Source organism: Coenobita brevimanus, chromosome 107 (genome assembly GCF_032717465.1).
Source record: "Coenobita brevimanus isolate Jiangsu-jjx chromosome 107, ASM3271746v2, whole genome shotgun sequence".
Classification (NCBI taxonomy): Eukaryota; Metazoa; Arthropoda; class Malacostraca; order Decapoda; family Coenobitidae; genus Coenobita; species Coenobita brevimanus.
Genome location: NC_137060.1, coordinates 20,489,595 through 20,511,168, shown reverse-complemented (window position 1 = coordinate 20,511,168; position 21,574 = coordinate 20,489,595). Strand labels below are relative to the sequence as shown.

The 21,574-nt window shown below is 43.2% G+C and overlaps 1 protein-coding gene across 3 annotated transcripts in view; it reads left to right on the top strand.

Moving 5' to 3' along the window:
- Vps52 (vacuolar protein sorting 52) overlaps positions 1-21,574 on the top strand; it is a 275,681-nt gene that overhangs the window by 191,715 nt on the left and 62,392 nt on the right. For all 3 annotated transcript variants that reach the window (XM_080285720.1, XM_080285718.1, XM_080285719.1), the window contains exon 10: positions 4,373-4,527. In XM_080285720.1, the coding sequence (XP_080141846.1) occupies positions 4,373-4,527 (155 nt within the window). The remainder of the gene's footprint in view (positions 1-4,372; positions 4,528-21,574) is intronic.

Genomic DNA, 21,574 nt, shown 5'->3' with positions numbered 1-21,574 from the left:
CTTTGAGAGAGGTGAAGTCAGTGAATGTACAGCGAGGTTGGATGGTGAGGAATTGGAAAATGTGAGTACGTTTAAGTACTTGGGTAGTGTGATGAGTAAGGATGGAGGTTTGGAGGGTGAAGTGCTTGAAAGGGTACAGCAGGGAAGAAAGGTTGCTGGTTCTTTGAAAGCAGTGATAAGAAACAGGGAAGTGAGCATGGAAGTGAAAAAGTTACTACATGGCAGTATTGTGATACCAACTCTAACGTACGGAAGTGAAGCTTGGACGTTGTTGGAAGGATACAAGTCAAGAGTGAGAGCAGTGGAAATGAGTTATTTAAGAGGAGCCTGTGGAGTCACGTGGAGAGACAGGCTGACGAATGAGGATATAAAGGAGCGTTGTGGTGTTGATGTGGGTGTTATAGGAAGCGTTATGAGAAACACACTGAGGTGGTTTGGCCATGTGGAGAGGATGGAGGGTGAGAGACTGATGAGGAGAGTGTATGTGAGTGAGGTGGAGGGGGGAAGAGGGAGGGGGAGGCTGAGGATGAGATAGAAGGATGGGATGGAGAGGTATATGAGAGAGGGGGGTGTGAATTGGGAGCAGGGCAGTGAAATGGCAGGGGACAGAGCGACGTGGAGGCAATTTGTTTGTGGCCACCCCAAACGGGATTGAGGCGTCTGGCAATAGATAGATAGGTAGATGTATTTCAGAAAGAGATATGTAGGATTGAGTATATAAAGTGTACATTATTTAATTGTATGTTTCAGAAGAGATATGTGGGATGGAATCTATAAAGTGTACGTTATTAAAATCTATGTATAGGTGGGGGCACCCATCATCCACTCACTCAGTGTAGCGTTGCCTTATGATCTCTATGCTGAATGGCAAGCCAAATGGTTTCCAGTACCCAGGAAACCATTTACTATGCTGGGTGGTAACCATATAACTGAGGTTTCTGGCAGGGTTAAGTGTCCCCCAGATACCCCCATCCAAAATCACTAAATTATGGCAATCGTTTCAGAGAGCCTCGGTGGGCCCAATAGCTGCCCAGGACCTCAACCAAATTGGCAGATTTGCATGACCATGTGGAATGTGAGATGGTGGAAGTGGTGAATGTGTTCAAGAGTGCGAGATGTGCCGTGATGGCGTTGTGTGAAACTAAGATGAAGGGGTGTGAAATTGAGGAGTGGGAGGGTGTAAAGTGTATAAGGTTGGGCATGAATGGGCAAGGATGATGCAAGGAAGGAGTTCTTTTGTTGATGAATGAGGTGTGGCAGAGTGGAATGAGAGATTACAAATGTGTCAGCTCAAGATGTATGTATGCCAAGTTCAAGTTTGAAAAAGTAGAAGTGGCCGTGATTGTAGCACATGCACCGTGTGAGGACAGGAGTGAGACAGAGAAAGGCAGGTTTTGGGAGGAGCTGGATGAAGTAATTGGAGAAATACCCAAGAGATATAAAGTGATTGTAATGGGTGATATGAATGATAGAGTAGAAAGTGGTCTTGTGAATGATATAATGGGTAATAATGGAGTACCAGAAGAGAATGATAATGGAAAGCGACTGAAGGACATGTGCCAGGAAAGGAGGTTGTGGATTTGTAAGTCTTACTTTAAACACAAAGTTCCACATAAGTGTACATGGTATGGAGGGAATGGAGATCATATTGAAAGGAGCCTGATTGATTACGTGCTCGTAGAGGAATCGATTCTGGGTAGTGTTGCTGATACGAGGGAAGTGAGAGGAAGATGTGGAGGTTTGTCAGATCATATGATTGTGGTATGCAGGATCATGCTGAGAGGAGTGAGGTGAACCAAGAGAGAGGGGAGCTGTCAGGGAGATTGTCTGAAAATCGAGAAGCTGAGGATCAAAGAAATGGCAGATAAATACAGGGCCAAAGTAGGAGAGGAGTTAGAGTCAGCGAATTGGAATTAAATGGATTTAAACTGCTTTAGAATGTATATAGGGATTGCATTGGTAGGAATGCTGAAGCAGTGTGTGGTGTGACAAGAGTAACAACAAAGAAGACAGGTACAGTACAGCATGGTGGGATGAAGAGGTTAAGAAAGCAGTGGAGGAAAAGAGGAAGAAGTGACTAGAATGGATACAGTGCAGGGGTTCATTGAAATAAGAAATGAATATATTGAGATCAAGAAGCACACCAAGAGAATAGTGAAGAGGAAAAAGGAGGAGGTAAATGATGATCTAAGGAAAAAAAATGAATGCAAATTGCTGTGAACATAGGAAGTTATTCTGGAAAGAGGTGCAGAAATGTAGAAGTGACAGTGGAAGGAAATGTGAAAGTGTGAAGGATGTAAGTGGCAGAGTATTAACCCATGGGAATGAAATAAGGACAAGATGGGAAGAATATTGTGAAAGTTTGATGAATGGGAATGGAGAGAGCAAAGTGACTGTTATGATTGGCTTTGGGAGTGTGATGCAGTGCCAGGAAACGTGACACTCGCAGAGGTGAAGAACACCGTGAAGCGACTGAAAAACAGGGAAGCAGCTGGGGATGATGAGATGAATGCAGAGATAAGTGTAGTGGAGAGAGCAGAATGAAATGCTTGTTGGAGATATGTAAGAAGGCATGGATGAGTGCAACTCTGCCATTAGTGTGGAAAAAGGCAGTGATTGTACCCCTGTACAAAAACAAAGGTGAGTGAAGTGAGTGCAAGAATTATCGTGGCATAAGTCAATTGAGTGTGGTAGGGAAGGTATATGGAAGAATTATTATAGAGAAAGTAAGAGAGATATCAGAAGCCTTAGTTAGTGATGAACAGGGTGGCTTTAGAAGTGACAGAGGATATGTGGATCAAATGTTTGCAGTAAGACAGATAGCGGAGAGGACATGTGAGAAGGACTATAAGGTGTTTAAGGCATTTATGGATCTGGAAAAAGTATATGATAAAGTAGCCAGAGAAGGATTGTGGAAGGTTTTGTGTATGTACGGTGTAGATGGTAAGCTGCTAAGTGCCGTCAAGAGTTTTTATGATGGTAGTGAGGCATGCAGAACAGTAAATGGGCCTCTAAATGAATGGTTCACTATCAGTGTGGGTGCGCCACAAGATTTTGTGATGTCCCCATGGTTGTCCAATATACATACGGATGGCATGATGAGAGAAGTAAAAACCGAGTAATGTAGAGAGGAATGGCGTTGGTGATGGATGGAATATCTCAAATTTGTTGTATGCTGATGATCCAGTGCTACTTGCAAACACCGGACAAGAGTTTCGTAGACTAATGCAGAATTTTGTAGATGTCTGTGAGCGTTGTGCCCTGAGAGTAAATGTAGAAAAGAATAAAATGATGGTTATTGAGAGAGAAGGTGACTTCCACTGTGATGTTACAGTGAATGGAGAGAGGCTGGAATTGATGAGAAAGTTCAAATACCGGGGCAGAGTGATAGAAAAGAGAGGGAAATGTGCAAAAGGAGTGGAAAGTAGAGTGACACAAGGAAGGAAAGTAGCTGGTGCTATGAAGGCCATGGTTAAAAACTGGCTTGAGTGTTGCAGCTGCGGAAGGCTTACATGAAGGAGTGTTAGTGCCAACTTTAACACATGGATGTGAGACTATGGATGTGCATGAAAATGAAAAGTTAAGAGTAAGAACAGTGGAGATGGAACTGCTGAGGAATGTATGTGGAGTACAGAGAGTGGATAAGATACGGAATATTGTGATTTGTGAAAGATGTGGAGCGAGGAAGTCTGTAGACACCAGAATCGAAGAGAGTGTACTGAGATGGTATGGTCATGTGGAGAGAATAGATAACAATAGATAGATGTAAAAGGTATATCTGAGTGAATTTGAAGGAGGGAGAAGGCGAGGTAGGCCAAGAAGAAGGTGGAGGAATATGGTGGATGAGTGTGTAAGGAATAAAGGTATGGAAGTTGGTGAGACTAAGGGACTGACAAGAAACCTAGCTGGCTGGATGACTTTTGTACAGAGAAGTACATAACCAGGGGTTTGGCACTCCTTTTTAATGTGACAGCGTCCGGAATGACTCTGTTGGATGGTTATATGTGAAGCTACAGAACTTTGCAAAATTTTTTTGGGCCCGTCTGATGGAGCCAGGATTCCATGGACTTGAATGATGAGTGAATGGATGCATGGCCCATTAAACTGAGGAAACTTAGGCTGTCTGGACATTGCTACGCCTCACACTGCCCTGGAATAGGAAAGGAGGTCCGGATGATGATGATTAATGATGATATCAGATGAGAATTGTTGGATAGAGTATATAAAGTACACATTATTTAATTGTATATTTCAGAAGAGGTATCTAGGATTGAATATATAAAGCATATATTATTTAACTGTATGTATTTCAGAAGGAGATATGTAGGGTGGAGTATATAAAGTGTACGTTACAGAGTTGCTTGCATTGCAGAAAGAGGTGTGTGGTGTGGTGATGGGTTGTTATGACTCAATTGCACTGTACCTGTGTGTGCATTTGATCCACCAATACCGCCTGTTGTGCCATAAGCGTGCTGTCCCTGCTCTAGACACCCATTGGGAACAGCTCCTGCACATGATATGGCCACGGTAAGTACAAGATCCACTGCACATGCCCTGTAGTAAATCCATGTTATAAGTAACCCTTGACACCCATTGGGAACAGTTCCTGCACATGATATGGCTACAGTAAATACAAGACCCATGGCACATACTCTAGTAAGTCACCCTAGACACCCATTGGGAACAGCTTCTGCACATAACATCTATCTATCCATCTATAGCCCGACACCCTAATCCCGCAAAGGGTGGCCGCAGACAAAATGCCTCCAAGTCGCTCTGTCACCCACCATTTGACTACCCTCCCCCCAACTCACCCCCCCCCTCCCTCATATACCTCTCAGTTCCATCCCTCCACCTCATCCTCGGTCTACCTTTCCCTCTCCCTCCCTCCACCTCACCTACATACACCGTCTTAGTCAGTCTCTCATTCTCCATTCTCTTCACATGTCCAAACCACCTCTGTGTATTTCTCCTAATCTTCTCAACCACATCCACATCCACCCCACAGCGTTCCTCCACTTCTTCATTCGTCAACCTGTCCCTCCACGTCACTCCACATGCTCCTCTCAAGTAACTCATTTCCACTGCTCTCTTGACTTGTTCCCCACTTGCAAGGTCCATGCCTCGCTTCCATACGTCAGGGTAGGGATCACAATACTATCATGCAGTGACTTCTTAACTTCCATACTCACCTCCCTATTTCTCATCACTGCTTTCAGTGTACCAACAACCTTTCTTCCTTGCTGTACCCTTTCACGTACTTCATCCCCCAAAGTTCCATCCTTACTCATCACACTACCCAAGTACTTGAATGCACTCACATTCTCCATATCCTCACCATCCAACCTCACTGCACACTCTGTGACTTCATTCCTCTCAAACACCATAACTTTACTTTTGTTTACATTAACTTTCAGATTCCTCCTCCTACACACTGTCCCAAATTCATTCACCAAACCTTGCAACTCCAATTCATCTTCACTCAACAGTACTGTATCATCAGCAAACAGCAACACCGGAAGCTTCTAAATCTCACCCTCATTCATTAGAGCCACCCCCACATCCACTGCCCTACCCTGCACCTCCTTTACAACCCCATCCATGTATATATTAAACAGCCATGGAGACATCACACACCTCTGTTTCAGTCCCACACTGAGATCAAAGAACTCACTCAGCTCACCATCCACTCGCACCGTAACCCTAGCCCCCTCGTACATACTCTTCACAGCACTCAACAATTTCCCCTCCACTCCATATATTCTTAATACCTTCCACATACCTTGCCTATCTATTCTGTCATAAGCCTTCTCCAAGTCCATGAAGGCAGCATACACTTTCCTTCCCTTCTCTAGATACTTCTCCACTAAACATCTTAGAACAAATGTCTGATCTACACACCCTTTTCCCTTCCTAAATCCCCCTTGTTCTTCTCCAACTAGCTCCTCTGTCATATGCCTAACCCTATCAATGAGTATTCTACCATATATTTTACCAGTCACACTAAGTAGGCAAATACCCCTATGGTTACCACATACTTCTCTATCTCCATTTCCTTTGTATAAAGGAACAATTATACCTGATTTCCAGTCCTCTGGAACCCTTCCCTCTTCACAAGCCAATCTACACAACTTCCATATCCACTCCACAACAATCTCACCCCCATACCTAAGCATTTCACCACACACTCCATCAATTCCTGGGGCCTTTCCCAACTTAATATTCTTCATCGCTTCCACTACTTCCGACCTACTGATCTCTTCCTCCCTCCTCTCATCTCTTCTTCTCCCAGCCATTCCCCAACCACTTATACTCGCACTGCTGTCACTCTCCACATTCAACAGGAAAACTCCTGGTTACCATCCATCCATCCATCACCCAATCCTACATTGCCCCATGAGGAGCGTACAATTATATTTATATATTCCCCACATGTTGGTTTGAATAATGAAGAAAAGAACAGATTTGGGGATGATTTGATGTGTGTGGTTGGTGGCGTGGGAGATGATGTGATTATAGTTTTTGATGGGATATAAATGGTCATGTGGGTACAGCAGGTAAAGGATATGACAGGGTACATGGGGGATGTGCATTTGGCACCAGAAATGTGGAAGGGGAAAGGATACTGGAGTTTGGGGTGGCAATGAATATGATTGTGTGCAACAAGTTTTTCAGAAGAGAGAGTATGATGGTTACATATGAGTCTGGGAGTAGTAGTAGCCAGAATGATAACTGGTTTACAAAAAAAAAAAAAAAAAAAAATCTGAGGCAAGCATGTGAATAGGTGTTTTTGACCAATTTTAATATGCTTAATTCAAATTTCTAAACAGTTTTGCTCTATCACTTCTAGTTTTTTTTGCTTTCACATATACCTTTTTTTATTATAATGCTTATATTTTAATATAATGAGTTTATTTAAGACAGTATGGAGCAGTTGGGTCAAGGATTGTGTGGGTAAAGTTGAAAGTTGGAATACAAATGTGGGCGATTGTGTGTGTGTATGCGCCAACGCAAGATCGTGCTAGAAGAGTGAGAGAAGAGTTCTGGACAAATGTGGAAGTGTGCATGGAAAAGTTTGGAAGGAATGAGAGAGTGTTTTTGATTGGGGATATGAATGGTAAAGTTGGTAATGTGAAGGTGGATGGAATAGTTGGTGAGTGGTGTGTGCCTGCTGAGATAGATGAGAATGGGAGTGCGTTAGTGGACATTTGTGCTGGGAGGGGGTTGGTGATAGCCAATACCCTCTTCAGGCATAAAATGATCCACAGGTATACATGGCGAGTGATGAGAAGGGTGGGTGGTGAACTGAATGAAAGGAAGGCAATGATTGATTATGTGTGTGTGGATGAAAGGATGCGAAGATGTGTAAAGGATGCAAGAGTGTATAGAGGTTGGGGGAGTGGACTTTCTGACCACTACTTGGTGGTGGCCAGAATTAGGATGCAAGTAAGATGGAGAAATAAAAGAAGGGAAAACAAGAGGAAGGAGTAGTTGCAAGGAGAGTGGAAAGGTTACAAGAGGATGAGAAAAAGGCAGAGTATAAGAGAGAAGTGGAGGAACGATTGGGCAAATATGAATTGGAGCAGATGGGAGACGTGGAAGGTATGTGTAAGATATTTACAGAAGAAATATGTGCAGCATGTGATGTGGTGTGTGGAAGGAAGAGAAGATGGAGGGGGGTGCAAGGAACAGCATGGTGGACTGAAGAGGTGAAACAGGCTGTGGCACAAAAGAAGAAAGCATACAATGAATGGATGAGAAATAGAGGCGTGGAAGAAGTTGAGAGGCGGAAGAGAGAGTTATATGTAGAAAGGAAGAGGGAGGTGAAAAGATTAGTAAGAGAGAGTAAGAAGAGAGTGGATGAGGAATTGGGAAGGAATTTGAGTGTAAAGTGGAGGGACTGTAAGAAAATGTTCTAGAGAGAAGTGAAAAGAGTAAGACAGGGTGGAAGTGAAGTTAGCAGGGAAGTGAAAGATCAAAATGGTAGATTACTAGTGGAGAGGGGAGAAAAAGTGAGCAGATGGAGAGAAGTAATGCGAGAATAAGTGGCTGGGGAATGGCTGGGAGAAGGAGGGAGGTGAGAAGACAGGAAGAAATCAGTAGGATAGAAGCTGTGGAAGCAATGAAGAAAGTTAAATCGGGGAAAGCCCCAGGAATTGATGGAGTGTGTGGTGAAATGCTGAAGCATGGGGGAGAGATAGTAGTAGAATGGATGTGGAAGATGTGCAGATTGGCCTGGGAGGAAGGTAGAGTCCCGGAGGATTGGAAGTCAGGTATAATTATTCCCTTGTACAAAGGAGAAGGGGAAAAATAAGTGTGTGGTAATCATAGGGGCATTTGTCTTCTCAGTATAATAGGAAAAGTGTATGGTAGGATACTTATAGACAGAGTTAGAGAAAGAACAGAGAAATTAGTTGGAGAAGAACAGGGAGGCTTTAGGAAGGGAAGAGGTTGTGTAGATCAGATATTCATTCTTAGATCTTTAGTGGAAAAGTTTCTAGAGAAGGGAAAGAAGTTGTATGCGGCTTTCATGGATTTGGAGAAAGCATATGACAGGGTGGATGGACAAGGATTGTGGAAAGTGTTAAGAATATATGGAGTAGATGGGAAGTTGTTGAATGCTGTGAAGAGTATGTACGATGGTGCGAAGGCTGCAGTGCATGTGGATGGTGAACTAAGTGAATTTTTCTCTTTGAAAGTTGGTTTGAAACAGGGATGTGTCATGTCTCCATGGTTGTTCAATCTGTACATGGATGGGGTAATAAAAGAGGTACAAGGTAGGGTAGTGGATGTTGGAGTGGCCCTGGTGAGAGAGGATAGTGTTTGGAAACTCCCTGTACTGTTGTTTGCAGATGATACTGTGTTGTTGAGTGAAGACGAAGGGGAGCTGCAAGGCTTGGTGGATGAATTTGAGAGAGTGTGTAAGAAACGGAATCTAAAGGTGAATGTAGGGAAGAGTAAAGTGATGGTCTTTGAGAGAGGTGAAGTTAGTGAATGTACAGCGAGGTTGGATGGTGAGGAATTGGAAAATGTGAGTACGTTTAAGTATTTGGGTAGTGTGATGAGTAAGGATGGAGGTTTGGAGGGTGAAGTGCTTGAAAGGGTACAGCAGGGAAGAAAGGTTGCTGGTTCCTTGAAAGCAGTGATAAGAAACAGGGAAGTGAGCATGGAGTGAAAAAGTTACTACATGACAGTATTGTGATACCAACTCTAACGTACGGAAGTGAAGCTTGGACGTTGTTGGAAGGACACAAGTCAAGAGTGAGAGCAGTGGAAATGAGTTATTTAAGAGGAGCCTGTGGAGTCACGTGGAGAGACAGGCTGACGAATGAGGATATAAAGGAGCGTTGTGGTGTTGATGTGGATGTGATAGGAAGCGTTATGAGGAACACAGTGAGGTGGTTTGGCCATGTGGAGAGGATGGAGGGTGAAAGACTGACGAAGAGAGTGTATATGAGTGAGGTGGAGGGGGGAAGAGGGAGGGGGAGGCCGAGGATGAGATGGAGGGATGGGGTGGAGAGGTATATGAGAGAGGGGGGTGTGAGTTGGGAGCAGGGCAGTGAAATGGCGGGGGACAGGGCGACTTGGAGGCGATTTGTTTGTGGCCACCCCAAACGGGATTGAGGCATCTGGCAATAGATAGATAGATAGATAGATAGTTTATTTCATATATTAAAATGGCATATTACAGAACGAAACAAAACAGACACAGAACACTGACAGAACTAAATATTACCATTACTTGGATATAAGCATATATACACACCATAGTACTACAGACAGTCAGAAGTGAGTTTTTTTGGATGATCTGGTGTACTTTGCCTCTGAGATGTCTCGCAGGAGCATCCAGCAGAAATCCCCCATCATGGTGGGGTTCCACTTGCCTTGGTAGTTGCTCTCCATCTTAGTAATATCTTGGTGGAACCTTTCCTCATGTTTGTCACTTACTGCTCCGAGGTTCTGGGGGAAGAAGTTGAGGTGGAAGTGGAGAAAGTGAATCTTGAGAGACATTCGGCACCCCATATCCTGATAAGCCTGCAACAACTTCTCGACACGCTCTTGGTAATCTAGTGCCCGTGTATTACCAAAAAAGCCATGGCAGACTACCTTAAATGCTTCCCATGCTCTCATTTCCTTCAAGGTGAGCCTCCCCTCGAATACCTCATCCTTCAGCACCTCCCGGATCTGAGGTCAGATGAAGATGCCCTCCTTGAGCCTAGCAGAACTGAGAGCTGGGAACAGAGTGCACAGGTGTTGGAAGGTAGCGTCATCCTTGTCCATGGCCTTCTTGAAATTCGTCATAAGGCCAAGCTTGATATGAAGAGGGGGAAGAAGCATCTTGTTCATGTTGACCAGAGGATTTTCTTGGGCACTGTGTTTCCCAGGCATGAAAGTGCTCCTAGACCCCCAGTCCTTCTGCGTGTAGTGCTTGACATGTTTGAGCTTGTTGTGGCATGCGTTTTAAACCAAGTTCCAAGAAAATAGGACGGTAAATGGATTTTTGACGAATATTTTGGTTCTAGGCCAATATGTATACAAGTACATACTTGTATACATGTATATCTCAAAAACTAGAGGTGATGAGTGAAAACGGATTTCGAATATGAAATCAGCACCCCAAAATTAGGTTAGAACACCTAATTTCATGCTTGGCTCAAATTTTTTGTAAACCAGTGAATTATTTAATTAATTATTTCCTGGTCAGGAGGGCTGATAGGAGATTAGTGAAGGATGTTAAAGTTATTGGGAGCAAAGAGTTTGTGCAACAACACAGATTACTGATAATGTGACATGCTACCAAAGGAGCAGGGAGTGATGAAAAGGACTTATGCACCAATGAGGAAAATATGGAAGGTGAACAAACAAGCAGTAAGAGATGCCTTCTATAGCGAGATGAGTAGAATGGTGGCCGAACAGGGAGCTGTAGACGGAAGTGTTAATGAGCAGTACAGGGCTGTCAAGAACAGTCCCTTTTCACTGTGTAGATGGACAAGGGGTCCACCCAAACATAATGTAACATGATACTGGAATAAGGGTGTAGAGATTGCAGTTGAAGAGGAAAAAAAGACTTTTCCAGGAATGGAAAAGGAGTGGTAACAGAGAGGAATACTTGGCTGCCAAATATAGGGCCAGAAAGGAGGCATATAAACCAAAATCTGAGTGTTTTACTGGATAGTCTTAATTGTGTAGAATGGAAGAATCTGAGTGTTTTACTGGATAACCATAATAGTGTCGAAAGGAAGAATGTGATATTTACAGTAATGTGGCAGTTCAGATGAAGAGAGAAAATGGGGATAACATAGGTGAGCACTGTGTGAAAAATGAAAAAGAGAGAGTTGTGGTGGCCAGTGATGGTATTACAGTTGAATGAGGAGTTTGACAAGAACAGGGAAGGTTTGGAGCCAGCCCATAGAGTGTTTGGCTGTTGACCTATGATTGATGCTGCTACTGTGAGAAAGACAACAGGCAGGATGCAGTTGGGGAAGGCAGCAGGTGTGTCTGGGTTGATTGCTGAAATGTTGAAGGCCTCAGGAGATATAAGAGTGGGTTTTTGATAAATTTGATTATACTGTATATATAAGCTTGTTGTTTCAAAGGACTGGCTGAAGAATGTGATTATAAATTTTTATAAGGGGAAAGATGATGCTGTGGAAAAAAGAAATTTTAGAAGCATTTTAGGTGGTAGGTGGTGGCAATCATCATCCACTCACTTGATGTAGTGCTGCATATTTCATCCTTCACCTTTATCACTCTTTCTTTTTGTGTCTGCTATCTCTCTCTTCCTGTTACTGCCATCTTTTCTGTCACATTTTATTACTCCTCTTTCCTTTTCAGGTGGCATTACATTGAGTGACAAGCCAAATGGTTTTCTGTAAGCTAGGAAACCATTTACATTGCTGGGTGACAACCATATAGCCAACCCACATGTGTTCCTATGTGCCAGCGAGTGGGTTGGTGGAGGGTTAGCGGCCCTCACAGTAAAACAGCAAACTCAGACAAATGATCGCTCTTTACGGCAGTGGCTCCCAAACCCATGGTCGCGACCCAGTGAGGGTCGCAAGGATGCTCCTAAGGGTCACGGGATTGTTTAACCCACCACATCCTGACCAATTTTTCACCACTGACACCCCCCCAATCCTGGCAGATTTTTTGCTACAACCTCCGCTTTTTATGAGAAACATTGGAAAATGCTCATAAAAGTGCTCAGCTGAGCTTGTAATTACATTATACAGGTGTCTGTCTTCTGTGGGCCGTGCTTCAGAGAAAACGTTTTCTATGGGAGGAGTAACTGTTCCAAACCACTCATAGAAGGTTATAAATTTATTTATTTGGTACTAATTTATATGTAGCACAAGAGTATATTGGTTTTCAGACAGTAATATATAGGCGATATAAGCATTGTTTCACTCACCAAACACATCAACATACCTTGCCTTCCTTTTTGGTGTTACTGCCTCATCACTTCTGCGTGTTTCTTCCTCTGGCTTCATTCTTTCTTTGTCCTCGGGAATAACTTTCCCCTTGAATTTCGTCATTGGAGAGACCTTGGCGCGACATGTCTTTACTGGCCAGGTCACTGCTAACAGATGAATTGCCAAGAAAATGGCATGCGGGGGGGGGGGGGCCAGGCAGTATCTCTGCCTGACGAGGAGTAAAGGAACGTCTCTCACATATGCCTACCAAATCACCCACGAAACATGAAAAATGTGCAAATGTTGGACCTCGCAATTGCAAAACATATGGATACATCATCGGGTGTCACCGTGACAAAATGTGGTGATGTATCCATACGTCAACAGGACGCGATGCGCTATAAAAAAATTTAAAAAGTCAATAAAAATAAGGGGGAAAAGACAATAAAAGTACAGAAATAGTGCAGATATACTGTATTTACTTGACAATTTTGGAATACAGTAAGCTCGCCCCGTACACGTTCATGCTGAACGCGCCCGCAGTTATACGTGGTTAGTGCTGGAATACGTATAAGACAACGCAAGATTAAAGAACGATTACGAAAACTATAAATTTACACAAGAGAGGCCTTTGAAAGGCCAAATCCTCGAACGTCAGCGCAGCATGCACGGTTTGTTTTGGTGACGTGATCATGTGATTCACTGTACTGCTTTTCCACAGTACTGTATTTGTAAGTTAAATATTTACATTACTGTTCTGGTAAGTTTATGTACGAGTTAAAGTACCTGTACTATGAAATAACGTTAAAGCAAGAAATAAAGTCTTATAATCAGTTTACCTGATAGGCGTCGGAATATTGCCCTTTTTATTTGTTCGTTAAAGATTTGCTGCACTGATTTTCCACAGTGCTGTATTTGTAAGTTAAATATTTACTGTTCTGGTATGTAAATTAAAGCACTTAAATAAAGTTAAGGCATTAAATAAAGCCTTGTAACCAGTTAACCTGATTTATATGATTACCCATGATCGGCGGATTCTCCGTCGTCAATTTGCCTTCAGACAATTCCCCGTCAAAACATAGACGATTCCCTGTCAGGACAATTTGCACCTTGAACGATTCCCCGACATGCTATAAATATACTTATTTTGCCTTTGAATTATATTCTGGCATCACCCATAGCTGTCTTCATTAATGATGACGAATTGTCTTGTTACTGTTGTGATGGCGAATTGACTTGATGACGAATTGCCCTGAATCCAATCGGCATCGGAATGTTGCCTTGTGTTTACGTATTTGTATGTTGAAGTTTTGCTGTGCAGTACTGTATTTATAAATTAATACTGTAAATAAACCTTCTAGCCATTTAAAGTGCTTCGTATTGATTACCAATGGCAGATAACAGCAAAACACCACATTTAGGGGGTCTTGGGAACAAAATAAGGAGTAGTTAAAACTTATGAGGTTTCGCGCCGAATTCGCTGTGGTTGGAACGAAACCCTTGCGTTAGGGGCAAGTTTGCTGTATGAAGTGTAATTGAGTCTCTGGAACAGGAAAATAGTTGTAAATAATAAAGCATCAATAAATATATGAAAAATCCTGACATTTATGTGATGTTGTGCATTTAATTTTCTTCGCTTAGCATGAGAAGTGACAGAATTTATTGATTGTTAGATTAAAGTAAAATTCAGTAAAATTAATTGAATAAATTTTACTGAATTTACTTTAAGCTATTCATTGCATTTTATCCAATAAATTTTATTGGACAAAACTAAATGAAGAACCACTGAAATTATGTTTCCGCCCTGTGAGTCACCTGGCCAAAAAAAATTCTCTGTGTTCAGGGTCCGTGCCAAAAAAGTTTGGGAAACACTGCCATATAGGATTATGGCATTTGGCTGTAGATAGATAGATAAAACTTTTGGGCCAGGTAATGAAGATTAGACCGTCCTGGAAAACGTGATGAGGGAAAGAGTGCATATTGATGAGGTACAGTGTGGGTTTATGCCAGCCAGAGGGACCACTGATGTCATATTCATTGCTTGACAGCTTCAAGGAAAACATATAGGAAAGAAGAGGGAGCTGTACTTCGCTTTTGTTTATTTATAGAATGCTTTTGACACAGTTCCTAGAGAGGTAATGAAATGGGCAGTGAGAGAGCTTTGTACTGAAGAGTGGCTGGGTAGAGTGGTTATGGCAATGTATAAGGGTGCTCACACCAAGGTGAGAGTGAATGGAGATTTGATTGGTGAGTTTTCTGTTCATGTTGGCATACATCATGAGTCAGTCTTGAAGCTCACTCGCATGACTTCAGAAATGGGCACCCATGGATGTTGTTTGGTGATAACCTGGTGTTGATTGCAGAGAATTAACCCTTTAACCGCGGGCATTGTTTTGCCCCAACTGGCCTCTCCCGCGCTGGGTTCAGCCAAATGTAAACCAACTTTTAAACCTTAATAACTCTGCACAGAATAAAGCTAGAGAAAAAAATAAGGTACCATTAGAAAGTACTAACCTTCAGCTTTGCATTGATGTAGGCTTCATCACTTTGTTGACTTTCACAGGACAGGCAGTGCCATTAGAAGTGAGGGGTGTAAAATCACTATTTTACTCCCCACACACCAGTACCAAATGCCAACCACTCTCTGATAATAGTACTATAAACATATATGAACACTGCACATACGATAAACACCCACTCTGTGTTCACTGAGGTAGGTAAAAGGCACTGTAATTGCCCGCACTTCACTGCGGCATCACACGCTCACTGACGTTTGGTTAGCGGCGATGTTTTCATTATTTCTAACTTCTATTACTATTTTACATATAATCTGGGCAATATACATTATATTTACACTGCACTTATTACTATATTGCATCACTGTCGCATCACAGAATTACAGCAGTGCCGCAGATTTTCTTATTACCATATCACTTATATACTGGCCATATTTACATAATTTTCTAGGTAAAATATCTCTTATTACTATATTATACAATTATTGGTAAAGCACGTCACTGTCGCATAACAGAATCACAGCAGTGCCGCAGATTCTCTTATTACAATATCACTTATTATACTGGCCAGTATTTACATTGTTTTCTAGGCAAAATATCCCTTATTACTACATTATCCCTTATACAGTTATTGGTAAAGCACGTCACTGTCGCATCACTGTATATCATTGTCACTGTCAGTATTTACTCAGAGAGTGGTACTCGGCAAAGCACGGAGTCACACAGAGAGCGACTTGGCATTCCTGGCACTGGTGTGTGCTCATTTTTCTCGTCCGAGGCCTCCGTGTGGTGTTATGACACACTCTGCAGCGGCCCTGTGACAACCTGCCGCCTGCGGTAAGAGGCAGTTTCACAAGCTGGTGCCGGCTCATGTAATTGCGGCACTCAAGACGGTCAGGTTGTGTGTCAGAGTGTTGCCTTGGGACCAATGCCGTCACCTGACCAAATCGTGCAAGCAGCTGCTGCACGATAGTCTTGGAGAACTGTCTCAGGGATGGTTGCCTTATGCCCCCGACTTGTGTCTTGTAGAGGAGGAAGGCGTTGAGCATGCACATATCAAGCATGCGGAGGCAAGCCTTCCTGTACCATCGGGTGTTTCTCCTGAGACAGTCTATTTCGCCAATCATCATGTCAGACTTATCAACAAGTCTCATGTTGATATTGTAGTCAATGACGGCATTGGGCTTCATGATTGGCTCTCCCATCCTGTAGCTGACCTTCCCAGTTCTCTGCAATTCCCCCTTGTGGATGGTGCTGAGCATATTCATGACCTTCTTGTCGTGCCACCTGATCGCCAGAAGCTTGTCTGACTTCTTCAGGTGCACATCTCCCTTGGATGAGGATGATGCTTCTGGGAAACTTGGCCACTCTTTCCTATGGCTCCGTACAGTGCCCACAGTGCCAATGCAGTGTTCAGCCAGGTATTTGGCGAGTTTCGGTGCTGTGTAATAATTGTCTCTGTACAGCACATGATTCCCATCAAAATACCTCTCCATCAGCACTTTTACAACGGAGCCAGAGAAGCCAAGGGGGTCTTTCCTGTCCACGTCCATTGTACTTGCAGAGTAGATCGCGAAATCAAGGATATACCCTGTCTCACAGTCACACAGCACAAAGAACTTTATCCCAAAGCTGTGGCGTTTGCTGGGGATGTACTGCATGAATTTGAGACGTCCTCTGAACAATACCAGGGATTCATCTATGACAACATTTTGCATAGGACGGAAAAATCGCATAAATCGATCCCTAATCCTGTTGAGAAAATCCCTCACTTTCCACAAAGGGTCAGTTTGGGACGGGTTTTCATTGTCAGCGAAGTGCAGGTATCCTAGCAGCTGTCGGAACCGATCCCGTGACATGTACTTCCCGAATGTTGGGATAGAAGTAATGTCATCAACCAGCCAGTACTCCTCCAACTCATGTCTCTTGATATGGGGCATCAAGAACATGAGAGCAAAGAACACATACAGCTCTCTGATCCCGACAGGCAACCACGACACTTGCTTTGGTGAGCCAATAGGTCCCAGCCCTTCTGCTGCACACTGAGCTGCATACCTATTGGTCTCATCGCTGACAAACTGCACGATTTCGTCATCCATGAAGGCCAGGAAGTAGTCAACAAAGTCATCTCCTTCGTTGCATGGGAAGGCAGGCTTTATTCCCACATTTGTCATGTCAAACGGCGGATTGTGTTGCTGAAAATCAGCACCGTCAGACCAAACAAATGCATCCACTTGCCCGGTGCGTGGTTCAGTGGAAGTGGCAGGTCGCATTGCACTCGTTTCCCCGTGAGAAGGAGCTGAAGTGGAGGCAATGGGTGAGGCAGGAGGTGAGCAGGAGGGGGGTGAGTGGGGGGGTGGCAAGGGTGAGGGAGCTGGGCGGGGGGCAGGCGGGGGGGTTACTGACCTGGTGTGTGGTGAAATCCGACCCTTTCTTCCCTGCTTATCACCTCGCTTATCACCCAGGTTTGCCCTCCTACTGCCACGCATCCCCTTTGTTCTAGGCCGGCCTGCCCTGCTTACCCTGCCTGCACGGCCTGCACGGCCTGCCTTCCCTCGCTGTGCAGGCTCTGGGAATTCATATTCCTCAGATGATGTAGACTGAGGAGAGGGCACGGCAGAAGATGAAGAAGATGTGAGGGCAGTAGGGCTAGGGGAACGGGAAAGTGGTGGGAAATGCTTGCTAGGGCCTGGTGTAGGAGACGTAAGTTTACGCTTCACTCCCTTCCCACGTGCAACACCAATTTTCCCCATAGGCGCCTTCCCTTTCCCAGAGTAAGTTGGGGGCGGTGGGGGGGAAACAACATGTTCACTTTCATCACTGTCAATGTCAGTGATAAACGGTTCACCACCAATCACTGCAAAATCGTCACTACTACTTGCTGTAAGTGTATCACTCTCACTGCCACAATCCAGAGTTGTACTTACAGTTTTATCCAGCTTTGTCCTAATTTCTGGGGTGCTCAACCCCTTCTGCCTCGCCGTCGGCAGTTCCTTCTTCGGTGTAGAGGTCAAAGGCACACTAGCACTAATAATTTCCGAGGAGGAAGCGAGCGACGATGACTCGGGACGGAGCGCCATTATCACGCACAGAGCTGGACAGATACTGACTGATGCATGTCAGGGCAGGGGTGGGGGGGGGCCCCCTCGGGGTGGGAGGAGGGAGGTGTGGGATGGCTGGCGTGAAAGAACTCGACAGCTACTCTTGCGTGAGACAATTTGCGCACAGGAAAAACGCGCGGTGTTCAAAATATTCACGAACATTCCAGAATGACACCCACGGTTTGGTCCAGTTTTGTCGATGTCATTCTGGAATGACACCCGCGGTTAAAGGGTTAAAGGGAAGCTGAGAAAGGATTAGGAAATGGAGTGATGGAATGGGATACAAGGCTTTGAGAGTAAATGCAAGTAAATTAAAAGTGATTTCCAGAGCTGGTGAAGGTACTGTCAAAGGAGAGGAAGTGTGGTCATGTGCAGTTTGCCACAAGGTTGTGGGAAGTAGCATCATCTTGTGCAGTGTCTGAGATAAATGTGTACGTAAGGAATGCAGCGGTATTAGAGGTAGGCTGCAAAATAATCCACAGTGGCAGTATCGTAACCAATGAGGTCTTGCCTAAGTGATGTAGTTACTGCTGCTATAAAGCTCGAATTAGGAAAAGCTGTCAATACCATCTCAGCACTTTTGCTGCACCTAGAGCAAGAGTAGTCAAGTCGTACCCCACCTGCTCGTGGTGACCTCACGGACGCCTTGTTTTCTTTTCTTTTCTTTTTTTTTTTTTTTTTTTCTTTTTTTTTACCCCTTAATTAGGGTGACAGAAACGGGGGTGGCACTACCCGGGTTTATTCCGGGTAGTATTGTATTTACCTAATTGTGATATACAGGAAATTAGCTACAGTCATGGGGTCCCGTCTCTGTTTCTCAATAAGTCAAATTTAGCTTTAAACTCGTTTAAGTTTTTAGACTGGACGATCTCTGTCCAGGCTATTCCACAGGTCTATACATCTATAAGGAAAACTATATTTCTTGATATCCTTCAAGCAGCTTGGCTTCTTCAGTTTCATTCCATGTCTTCTTGTTACTCTCTTATCCCATAAAAACAGATCTTCTTTGTCAATTTTATCTACTCCCACCATGGTCCTGAACACTGCAATCATGTCTCCTCTCTTTCTCCTTTCTTCTAAGGAAGGCAAATCCAGCTTTTCCAGCCTCTCTCTGTACGACAGATCTTCCAGACTGGGGACCATTTAGAAGTTTATACGTCTCTCAAAGTGCCTTGTTAATGTGTTTTTCAGGTGACAAACTGTCCTGGACCAGCACTCCCAAATCTTTCTCTTCTCTCACTTTTGTGATTGGTCCATTATCCATCTAATAATTCAATGATGGCTGCTTGGTACTTTTACCCATTTCCAATATTTTACATTTCTTTGCATTAAATTTCATTTCCCACATCCGGCTCCAATTGTGTATCCTATCCAGATCCTCTTGCAGCATTTTACAATCCTCCTCAACCTCTACCTTCCTCAAGATCTTTGCATCATCAGCAAACAGACTTACATAACTTTTCTTTCCATCTACCATATCATTTACATAAATCAGGAACATTACTGGTGCCAACACCAAGCCCTGTGGGACTCCACTTGTTACTTTCCTCCATCCAGACATCCTATCCTTTATTACTGTCCTCATTTGTCTCTCTCAAAAAGTCTCTCATCCATTCCAGGAGGTTCCCCTTCAGTCCTCCTACATGTTCTAGTTTCCACATTAGTCTCTTATGAGGTACCTTGTCAAAGGCCTTCTCCAACTCTAAATACACACAATCCACCCAACCATCTCTCTTCTGTAGCATGTCAAACGCTCTTGAGTAAAAACTCGGCAAGTTGGAAACACATAACCTTCCCCTTCTAAATCCAAACTGACTATCAGCCAAAATATTCATGTCTTCCAAATATTTTATCCATCTATCTTTCAGAATTCTTTCGCACAATTTTGCGACTGTGCTGGTTAGGGACACCGGTCTATAATTCAGGGGTTCTTCCCTGTTTCCTCCCATATAAATCAGTACCACATTTGCCCTCTTCCATTCTTGAGGCACTTTCCCTTCTTCCAGAGAACACACAATTAAACTGTGAATCTTATCCGCCAGTTGTTCTCTGCATTCCTTCAGTCCCCAATTACAGATTCCATCTGTTCCTGGGGCTTTCCTTACATCTTAAGTTTCCAGTAATTTATACACTTCCTGTACTTCCACTTTTTATCTTTTATCACTGCATTTCTAGTCACTCCCTCCCCTTCCATAAACTCCTTTTCATTTGTGAAAACTGATTGGAAACATTTGTTCATTATTTCTGCTTGCATTGCTGCATCTTTATGACCTCTCCTTCTGCTTTTAGTTTGGTGATTCCTTCCTTTTGTTTCAGTTTGCCATTGACAAATCTATAAAACAGTTTGGGTTCATCCTTGCATTTATCTATTATACCTTTTTCAAAATTCCTTTCTTCCTCTCTACGTATTCTTGTGTATTCATTTCTAGGTCTTTTATATTCCTCCTTTGTTCTGTTGTTACCTCTCTTTCTCCAATTGTTCCAAACTGTCTCTCTCTCTTTTTTTGCTGTCATACACCTTCTGTTAAACCACTCCTTTTTCCTGTTTTCTTTCCCTCTTACTCTTGACACAAATTTTTCCACTCCCGAATTATAGAAGCCTAGAAAAATATCCCACTTCCTCTGTATCTCTCTTGTTTCTCTGAATTTTTTCCAATCTGCATTTTCAAAAATTTATCTCAAACCTGTAATGTCTGCTTTCCCAAAGTTGTATCTTCCCTGCCTATAAAGCTCATCTTTTGGCTCCACATTCCCTCTTGTCATCTGGAACTCAATGACCACATGATCACTTTTTCCAATAGGACACAGATATTCCAATGATTCTATTACATCGAGTTCTTTGGTAAACAGTAAGTTTAGTCTTGCTGGTGTGTCCTCACCTCGGAACCGTGTCTCTTCTTTGATCCATTGCGTGATCACATTGTTCATTGTTATATTTAATAATGTAGTACCCCACAAATCTTCGCTGCCTCCTGAGTCCTATTCCTCCCTGTTCACCTCTTTACAATTGAAGTCACCCATTAAAATTATGTTGCTTTCTTGTCTTAGGGGGAACATACACTTCTGCCATATCTCTCTTTCAGTTCTCTCCAGTTTCTAATTTCATATTTATCACTTCAGCCCTGCCTTCTCCCATTTCCACGGTATCTACATTTATGTTGTTCTTCACTGCTATCATCACTCCTCCTCCTGTTTTTTCTTTGCTCTCTCTTCTCCACAGTTTGTATTTACCATCTCCCATTTGAACATCATTATACTTTCTTAATTTGGTCTCTACAAAGCACATAACATTAGGTTTATGTTCCCTCAAAAAATCGTTAATTTCTAGCCTTGCCGATATTAAACCATCAACATTAGTATATGCCACCTTCCAATTATTTTTGATGTTTTTTATACCCTCTTTACTCCTTCCCTCTGCCGGTACCACTTCCTTAATTTCTGATCCATGACTCTCCAATAAAACACTGTCTTCTCTTCCTCCGTTCTCTGCTCGTTTTTTACCTTTGCTTGCTTTACTAACTCCTTTATTTTATCTCTTTCTTCC